Genomic DNA, 10569 nt, shown 5'->3' with positions numbered 1-10569 from the left:
ACTAAAACGCGGCTTTGAAATTCTGCGTGTTTAGATGAAGTCGCACGATTTCAAAGCCGTGTTCAGTGTGAACGAGGGCTAAAAGGCAGGTTCACCAAGCAGACAATTAAAGGCAATTAAAATGGGGTTCCACCCAAAAAAAAATACATGAAAAATCCTAAAAAAAATACAAAAAAAGATTTGGATATTTTTTTTTTTTTACTTACCTCTAAATGCCTGTTGCTAGGTGGTCCCTCGTAGTCTGCCTCTTCCAGTGCCTGGGCTGGTGACATCACTTCCCCCTCGGCACAGGAAGGGCTCCGCTCTGCTCCCTCCCTCCTGTCAATCATCTGGGACCCATTACAGGTCCCAGGTGACTGAGCGGCCAATCACGGCGTGCGGCGCCACTCGCGCATGAAGCCACAGCCCGGCGCCCACAGTTGCAATGCCGGCGCTGCTGAACGGAGGGGGAGACGTGTGGGGCTTCGATCCCCTGCATCGCTGGACCCTGGGACAGGTAAGTGTCCAATTAAAAGTCAGCAGCTGCAGTATTTATAGCTGCTGACTTTTAATTTTTTTTTTTTTTTTTTTTTATGGACCTTGGGTGGAACTCCTCTTTAAGTTTACCTTTGTTCACTTTTTGTTTTATACATTCCAGCTCCTTTAGATAAATTTGAAAATATTCAAAAAAAAAAAGAAGAAAACAACCAAAAGACATTATAGATTATCATTCAGCATTTTGTATTCGGGTAAAATGAAAATAAACAACGCAACAAGAAATTCCCCGGCTGTGACTTCCATTACACCTGTACTGAGGGGAATATGGAGGGGCCATTGCTGGATGTCTTCTGAAAATGCTATTCTCCTGGCTGTCTGTGGTCTCAGTATTTGGGGACACTGACCTGGAACAATGATGCCGATCAGGAAATCAGAGTTAAGTCAGAACTCTGAGTCTGAATACTTGTTCCGGGTTACTGAGATAGAAAGTACAGAAGACATTGGACAAGAATGACAGCCAGGTAGCTAGTATTCTTTAGAAGTAGTTATCAATGGCGGCCACCATACTTCCTCCATACAGTTTCCTATAATACAATTGTGTGGGATGCAGACAGGTTAGTGTGTGATGATATATTAGCAGTATGTGTCTCCTTTTTATGTCCTGTACATCCTGGGGAAGGTGAGAGCTCTATGCTGCTCTGTACACACACACCCCGGGTTATACCGCTCCTCTTCCTCTGCCCCTCCCCCAACCTGCTCTGTTGTCACCCTTCACCCCTCCCCCGATCTCCATGAGTCCTCCCAGTACAGATGGAGCTCATCACCTCTCCCACCATCTACCAGACCTCACTTCTGTCCTTCCAACTTCTGTCCTTCTCTCTCCTAGATGTAGAGGTGACCACATCCTATCCCATCACAATGACCACACTGCATTCTCTGTACTGATGGTTCATCTCCACCCTCTGTGTCTGATCATGGCTGCACATAGCGCCACCATGAGGAGGAGGGGCAGAACATCGGGGGAAGGGAAATTGCTGATATAATATGGTAACTTCCTGTTTGGAAAATTAAAGTAGAACTAAAGGCAACACTTTTTTCAATTTTGGAGAGAGTAAGGGAGGGTTATATCTTTTGTCAACTGTTTATTGCCATCTGTGTTCCATTAGGGAGATAGATAGATAGATAGATAGATAGATAGATAGATAGATAGATAGATAGATAGATAGATAGATAGATAGATAGATAGATAGATAGATAGATAGATAGATAGATAGATAGATAGATAGATAGATAGAATCTATGACCAATAGAAAAAATCCCTTACTATGATTAGGCAGTTATTTAAACTAGTCACAGTGATCTATGACAGAGAGATGGAGAAACTGGAAATATATTTATCACAGAAAACACTGCAGGACTATTTGCTGAATATTCAACCAATCCCATCCTCCCTTCACCCATAATGTCACCAGTCTCTGGTTGGAGTTCTCACATCTACCGACTCCCCCCACAGATCTTTATGCAGCCTCCCCCTACCCATATCCCAGCATGGAGGGGCTCAGTGAAGGTGGTGGTGAAGGTGTGGAGATGTCGGATCGGGTCACACAGATCATAAAAAGAGATCCGCCTGGCTTCATAATCCAGATATATCCTGACTCTGTTACTGGAGATATTGGTGGGTAAGAGGATCTCTTTACTGTCGTGTCTCACCCAACATTGATTACCATTTTTGACCAAACCCCAGGACTTCTTATTCCTTCCAATCCCTGTCTGGTCTCCACTCCTGTCTATACTGGGGTAACACATCCCGACTCCCCATCTACCTGATCCCCCGACATCCACTTCCCAGTAATGTCTCCCTGAGGAGAAACTTTGACTGCTCAACACCTGAACATAATCTTTAAATCTCTCTGGTGTTACTGGATGATTCTGGTTTCTATCTGACCTGGATGAAGTTTTCCTGTCATCCGATATATGCAACTTATTATGAGCTGTGTTTACATCCAGTAATATGTCTGCAGCTTCCTGTATATAGAAGGATACATTTACCCCTGTTATTATCTCAGATAAACCTGTGTGTAATGTGTGTGATATCCCAGCTACATCCAGACCCCCTACGTCATGGAGGAGTTCCTCATGTCTCTCTCTGTCCTCATTATCTCCATCCTCAGTATCACACAAGTCACCTGTGTCTGATTCCTGTAAGACAGTCAGTGGATCCATCATGTTACACAGCTCCTCAATGTGACGTATCTTCCTGGACAGCTCCTCCTTCTTTATTTCCAGATCCCGGATGGAGATGGAGATCCGCTCTGCCCGCCCGGAGATCTCCCTCAGGACTCTCTTCTCCAGGTCCTCCAGACGTCTCCTGAGATCTCTAAACAGGGCAGTGACTCTCTCGGTGTCACCAGCTGCTTTTTCTTTCCTCCTGTGTTCCTGCAGACTCTGGACTCTTTCCTCCATTTCCTCTCTCTTTGTCAGAAGTTTCTGCAAAACATTCCTCAGTTTCTTCTTCTTCTTCCCAGAAGCCTCATCCAGCATCTCCACCTGGTGTCCTTGATGTTCTCCAATCGTGTAACAAGACATGCAGATACAGAGATCATCCTCAGTGCAGTAATACTCCAGGATCTTCTTATGGACGGAGCATTTCCTGCTCTCCACTGACAAGATGGGGTCAATTAAGATGTGTTCTGGGGACTTTTTGTGGACTCTCAGGTGTTTATCACACAGAGAAACCTCACAGTGCAGACAGGATCTAACAGCAGGTACAGGATAGTCCACACAGTGAGTACAGAAGACCCCGGACTCCTGATCTGGTTGAGCAGACAGGAAATTCTCCATTATGTTACATAGTGTTATGTTCCTGTGCAGTGCAGGCCGGTCCTGAAACTTCTCTCTGCACTCAGGACAGGAATATCCTCCAGACCCCCCCTGTGTATCCAGCACACGATTAATACAGATCCGGCAAAAGTTGTGTCCACATCTCAGCATTACAGGATCTGTATAAATGTTCAGACAGACGGAACATTCCAGCTCAGCTCTCAGATTAGCAGACGCCATCGCTGACAGGAAAGGTGAAAGTCTCAGACACCGGGGAAGAATGCTGTTGAGCCAGTTTCAGGAAGTAGTTGGGTGTATCATATCCTCTTTTACAGGGCGAGGCTAAGCAGTGAATAAATTCATATGTTCAGATAAATGGAGAGAAGCAGATAATAAAAGAATCTCACACAGAACAATACACTTTTTCGGGGAGGATAAAGATCATTTTGGGAAAAAGCATACACTGAATGTGGAAATGTATTTAATTTCCATGAAATCCTCTTCACTAAAATAGGTAAATGCCAGGTGAGGAGACATCTGCTCCTTCTACATCCCATTGCTCGTCTTTCCATGGAATTCATTTGACATACGACACTCTTGTTCATACTCTTCTCTTCTTATCACCATTGAAGAGAGAAGGATTGGTGAAAGTGCATCTGAGCTTTTCAGTCAATAGGGAAAATCTCTGTGTGCCGCAAGCCTCTGGTGGTATGGGGTGCCAGTACTGTCCTCTCAGAACATTAGTCTCTGAGCTCCCACAGGTCTGACTCAGGCACAAACACCTCCTACCAATGACAACCCTACACAACAATCTGCCTCTACTCAAGGAATAGCTCGCACAGATGTTTCCCAACACATCCAATCACCTGTCCTCAGTCAAGAACAGGACCCCCGTAATGATTCAAATAACACACCAAACAACCGCCCTGAAACAACTAATGAACAGTAACCATTAGCCTGGATAGAAAATCTTCCTCTCACACAGTTGCATAGGCCCAAATCCCCTAAGATTGTAGCCACTAGTAGCACCTTGGCCACTAACCTAGATAATGATTTTTTAGTATCTACCCCCCCGCTGGTCCTCACCAAAAGAAAACACGGAGAAGAGGACGGGGGGGGGGGACGAGGAAGGAAGGTCAGGAAAGATGCAGAAACTATAGAGATTTACATACCCAACCAACCGCATATGATATATCCCTCCTCAGTAAGGGACTCACCTTTGCCCCCACGATGCAACCCAATAGTTTTACATTATTCAAAGATCTCAATAAATTTATTAGAGACCTTACAGTCCAGAGATACTTCAATATCCAATCGTCCAAACAGGCATCTACCTCTGATGTCACAAAACCTCGTGGAGTTATATGCCGAGGATTATAATGCTGATCTTGAATGGCTTATCCAACATTGTTCTACTTCACCCCCAGTCAGATACACCACACTACGCCCCAAATCTATTTTTGATCCAACAGATAACAAAGGTCCCTACCTACAGACCTTTTACCAGGTTGTCTACTCAGACCTCATCAATATGTGCAATACTGTTTCAAAGCACACTTATATCAAATCAAACCTTTCCCCACTGGAACATAAGGCATTAGAACAGCTGACCCAGAATGAGTCCATTGTCACCAAACCTGCAGACAAAGGGGGTAGTATAGTGATTCAGGAGAAGGATGATTACATCCTCGAATCACGAAGACTACTCTCGGACACCAACACCTATGCTACGCTCCCTAGTGACCCCACATCCCAGTTTGCACTTGAAGCCACTACACTTGTCAACAAAGCCTTTACTGATGAAATCATTTCCAACCTAGAAGCCTCGTTCTTTAAGAAAAATGTCTACAAAGTTCCATATTTCTACCACCTGCCGAAAATTCATAAAGACCTCACCCATCCTCCAGGTCGTCCAATAGTAGCTGCCATGGACAGCGTCACCAGTGGCTTTTCTATATATATTGACCAATTCCTCCAACCTTTGGCACAGAATCTCCCTATCTACATACGCGATGGACCCCACCTACTTGAGATGCTTAAACCCTATTCATGGGATAAGAACTATTGGTGGCTCTCCCTTGATGTGTCATCACTATACACATCGATACCCTATGATGTAGGAGTATGGGTCTGTCGAACACTTCTTAGCCAACGACCCCCTCACCAACCCCCCGGCAAGCCAACTTCATACTTGAAGCTTTAGTCTTCTGCCTCAAACACAACCACTTTTAGTCAGAAGGGACACACTACCTTCAGATTAACAGTACAGCTATGGGGGCAAACTTTGCCCCCAGCTACGCTAATCTCACTATGGGATATTGGGAACACACGTACCTTGCAGCTGACCATCCCTTTCCTGCACATGTGATATATTACGGTCGATATATCGATGACATAGTGATTATTTGGGATTATATGTTCAATGACATTGTCCCTTTTGTACAGTATTGTAACACTAACACCTTGGGCCTATCCTTTACCCACGTGGCTGACCCCGATTCTAAGGCATTTTTAGATCTCGAACTCTGCCATGACAATGAAACCATATATGCAAAGAATTTTATCAAACCCACTGCAGGCAATTCTTTTATACATTATACCAGCTGCCACCATCCCAGATGGGTCAGTAATATGCCCCGCAGCCAGTTCTGCCGTCTTCGGAGGAATTGCACTAGAGACTCAGACTATGATATCCATGGCCAACTTTTGTCTAAGAAATTTCAAGACAAAGGATATCCTGCTCCACTCATAGACGCGGCTTTCGACAAATACCGCAGTCGTAACAACCCCTCACCTGTCGTCAAGCAACCAACGCGTTTCATTACACAATTTCATGATAAACATAGGAAAATGGAAAAAATCCTGGACGCACATTGGTCTATTCCTTTAGAAGACCCTCACTTGAAAACTACAGTTGGTATCAAACCTAAGGTGACATATAGAAAATCTAGAAACATTAAGAGCAAAATCGCACCTAGCAAAATTAAGTCCGTTTAACCGATCTCATCACAACCTGTACTTATACCCCTTAGAGGGATGTATCAATGCAAAAAAACCCTCTGCCTTACCTGCCAGTTCGTTCTCCGTGGTCAAAAAATCTTCAGCGTCAAAGGGAAAAATTACACCCTTAAAGAATTTTATAATTGTTCGACAGATTTTGTTGTATACTGTCTTACCTGTCCATGTGGACTATTTTATGTTGGCTGAACCAACAGGGCACTTAGGGCACGTTTTGGCGAACATCGGCGCTTTATTGAAAAAGGCCGAGACCACCACAGCGTCCCAAAACATTTCCTAACACACCACTGCCAGTCTACGGCTGGTCTTGGTGTGTGGGCTATTAAATCCATTCCGGCCACATACCCTGCAGCCGAATGTTATAAACACTTGTGCCAACAAGAAACATATTGGATCTACTCCTTGGGTACCCTTACACCTGGTGGGTTAAACAAGGAAATCGAGGTACACACACTGCTATGAGCCACCTCGTCTCCTCATGAGACTATCCCAACAGACTTTACTTTCTGCCCTCATGTATGGGTACGTGCATTTTTGGGAATGTACGTTTGTTATCCTCCAGTTCATGCTCTTATATATAAGGCTATTATGCATATATAATTTTTTAATATTCTAATAATTTTTCTTTCCCCCTATCACCCAAAGTTAAAGTAAGTACTGTAGTTATAGGAATGGTAAACAATATAGCTTCCCATTATTATATAATTTTAATATGTACTTATAGCATGTATATATGTATATGTTTCTTTATACATATATATATATATATATTTTATACGCATATACTGTATAGTTTTTAATGTATGCATTTTCTTATGCATATATATGCGTATTTTTATAGGGCATCTTTAGAACCCTTTTTATATGCCTTTCAAGATATACAAGTTATTTTATGCCATCTAAGTGTTTATAATTGTATCTATCAGTGCGGCCATAATATTTGCTTACTATTAGTGATGGAACAGTAGTGATCTACTACTTGTACGCTTTAGCTTTTTATATTTTTTTTTATTAACCAGTCCTTCCACTTTTATAGTACTCTTGTACATTTCATTGGTTTTTCTGGCCATATTCAGAATTGTGCTGTTTTAGCCGGCGCTGGGACTTGTTGTCCCACGGCGCCGGCATATAAATAGCATACTGTTGACACTCTCCTTTCAGGCCTATTGAAGGAGCAGCAGCTCCTAGCGTGTAGCCAATCCACTGCCAGTCTCTCCCCTCGGTGGAAGCTCTCCCCCGGAAGTGTACTCAGAATTAATCGGATGACCTGTGACGTCACGCACGCTCTACGTGCGTTCCATGCTGGCCCCAGCTTCTTTCTGATGGCCACAGGAGGAGCCCCTGGCCGATAACCACCTATCTGCAGTTCTACACCTCTGCAGCATCATCCGGATCGGGACTTGAGGAATCCACCATGGACCACCTACTAACAGATGAGCCTTTTAATCTATGTTCTCCTGTAAGTGTAACTATACATTGTGTCATTAAAGTACCCTGTAATACTACACTAATCATTTCAAAAAACCTTGCTTGCTACTACACCTTGTTCGATAAAGGTAATGAGCTCCTACATGCCAGGGAAGACCATCAGATCTGCAACGGGGACATTACTGTCATTACTGCTATAAGGGCCCTTATACCATTGTTATTAAGTCAGACCTCTTATTAGAGTTAACGGTTAATAGGTTGGCCAGGGTTTTCCCCCTTTAGAAGTTTGTCAGTATAACCAGTTAACTGTGTTTATCCTTACAAGTGCAAGCAGTACTCCATTGTACAAGTGTATATAGTAGACTGTTTATCTGCAAATATCTTGTCTTGTGTTTTTCGGAGGAATTCCTTTGCTGAGCTGGTGCTGTTTGCCCTAAGCTCAGCAGATCTATTACCTCCTCTTTGTGACAATATCCCTGTTGAACTGTTCTAGTAAATACTATCAGAACATAAATAGTTGTCTGATTTATTAGTTAAAGTGAGAGAGAGGCTGATTGGAGGGAACACCTCTGTCGGAACCCCAAATTTAGCACCTAAAGATAGGCCTAGTTACAAGCAGAAAGCAGTCTGTGAGAGAGACTGACCTGAAGGAGAGAAGGGAGCCAAGCACTATCAAAACTACAACTGTCTTTTACTATTCTTACTACTGGTGCTGGAATCACTTCTGATGGAACTGTTAAAACTGTTAAAACATTTCTAAAAAGACAAATATATAATAAAATGGAGCTGCGCTAAATTACAAAAATGTGTTAACCATAAATTAATACAGCACAGAAAAATGCAAATAATGTGCATAAATCTTGGAATTACTCCCAATACCACAAAGTAATATTATAGATTAGTCCATAAATCATAACCACACATGTAAAATCTTGGTATGACTTGTGACAACACCAAAAACTCATGCTCCTCCACCACATAAAATGCATGCTTACCAGAGGAAAGCTAAAATGGGCTCGCGGCTGTTAACCCCGCCAGGGCCTTGATCCAAAGAAGGGGCGATGACGGCTCCCAAATGCTTGATATAATGAAGCAGGAACACACAGCAAGCAGCCAAGGGGACTCGATCATTCAATGGTCTCGATTGAGGACCAGAAGGTAACCCAAAATAAAAAGGATCTCACCATAGTTTAAATCGTAATTGGAACATTTGTTAAAGTAGAAGATTGCAGTTACACGTAGTAAGAGATAAACTTGCAAGAACACCCATCCACCAAGGTACACAGCGCAGTGACGTCAGCACGCCACTCCTCCCGACGCATGTTGTCACACTCTGACATCGTCCTGGGGCACGGGCGATGCACTGACTCATCGCACTATATACTATACAGAGGGAACCACACCTCAATCTGAGATATGAGTGGCGGAACCTAAACCGCCATATTGGAAACTGGAAAGAACTGTCCACCGCCAATATGGAAATTTATGTGTGTTAGAAATGAAGTTTAAAAATGGATATTAATCCCGAGGAAGAGAACAAAGAAAGGAGGATAGCCTAAAAAATAATTTATAGGCAGACTTGACCAAACATGCAAAAAATTATCTGAAGGATTATTTGCTGTTCGTATAAAGGAAAAGACGGCCTAATATATTGGGACAGTCATCAGGTGCCACCAATGGTGACATTACCCGGTCTGCCTCCCTAGCCAACCCCATCATAATGTTGCATTTAGCATTCTGAACTCACAAAAAGAGGCAGGGCACTGAGCACTATTCTCACAATTGTGGACGTAGACTCCCGGATATGGTTCAAAAAGGAGCTGAGGGGACAGGGAGCAAGACTCACGTCACCGCCCCAGTGGTGATAAATGGGTATGTCAACTAGTATATCAAAACCTCCAAATATAGACATTAATAACAAAAGTAAGAAATAAAAAACAATAAAATTATATAGAAAAATAGAATGGTTAGATTCTAAAATTATATGAGGTCAAATTAATTGTCATGTCCTATATCTCAAAAAGCTATAAATATAGAGGGGAAAATGTACACTAAAAATGTATAAAAATAAGTATATAAAAAAATTTATATAAAATGTATATATAAAGAAGCAGATACGAGCAAGAAAAGGGGAAAAGGAAGTATAAAGAAATATCCCACTCGGAAGTTGGTGGAAAATGTTACCGATGAAAAGATAGGCCCGGTTACAGGTAGAAAACAGTCTGTCAAAGAGACTGTCCTGAAGGAGAGATTCGGAGAAAGACGAAAGGAGTTAGGGAGGCAAGGTACTCATCGAACACCGCAAATACTTCAAATACCACAGACATAAAACATCAATATGAGGGGGAAGTCAGGGAGAGATGCGGGAACGAATCCTCCCAAAGTAAATGCTAGTCCAGGGACAATTAAGAAATACATGACACAAGAAGCAGGCAAGGAAAGCCCGGGCAAACGGGGACCTCCAGAACTGGACAGGGCAGACTATCTGTGGGAAGGTCGACGCGCTGACGTCATCGTTGTCATCGTTGTCCATTCTATCGAACGGGTGTATGCTAGCCGGCCGGCTGTTTTTTGTGATACGATTTTAAACCTACAATCTATGTAAGTGCTTTTACCTATTTTACAATAAAATAACCTAACGGATTCACACTATGGAGGAAATTCCTTTTATTTCTGGGTTCCCCTGGTATGCTGTTTGAGGTCCGGTCCAGGAGAGTTCCTGCCTACCCCTTTCTTGTGAGGAGGTCCATAGAGCTGTGCCCCCCGTGTGGATATCTAAAGATAGGCTAATATCTAGCTTGCTTATGGTAAGCGTACATCTTATGA

At 42.9% G+C, this 10569-nt stretch overlaps 1 protein-coding gene across 1 annotated transcript; it reads right to left on the bottom strand.

Annotated features, from left to right (window-relative positions):
• Positions 1 to 696: 696 nt before the first annotated feature.
• On the bottom strand, positions 697 to 3590 carry LOC141133637 (E3 ubiquitin/ISG15 ligase TRIM25-like). The gene has a single exon (XM_073623130.1). The coding sequence runs from the start codon at positions 3535 to 3537 to the stop codon at positions 1972 to 1974; it is 1566 nt and encodes a 521-aa protein (XP_073479231.1). The 5' UTR covers positions 3538 to 3590; the 3' UTR covers positions 697 to 1971.
• Between the last annotated feature and the right edge of the window lie 6979 nt (positions 3591 to 10569).

Source organism: Aquarana catesbeiana, linkage group LG03 (genome assembly GCF_042186555.1).
Source record: "Aquarana catesbeiana isolate 2022-GZ linkage group LG03, ASM4218655v1, whole genome shotgun sequence".
In the NCBI taxonomy this organism is placed as follows: Eukaryota; Metazoa; Chordata; class Amphibia; order Anura; family Ranidae; genus Aquarana; species Aquarana catesbeiana.
The sequence above is the reverse complement of the archived record's forward strand: the minus strand, read 5'-3'. Positions and strand labels throughout refer to the sequence as shown.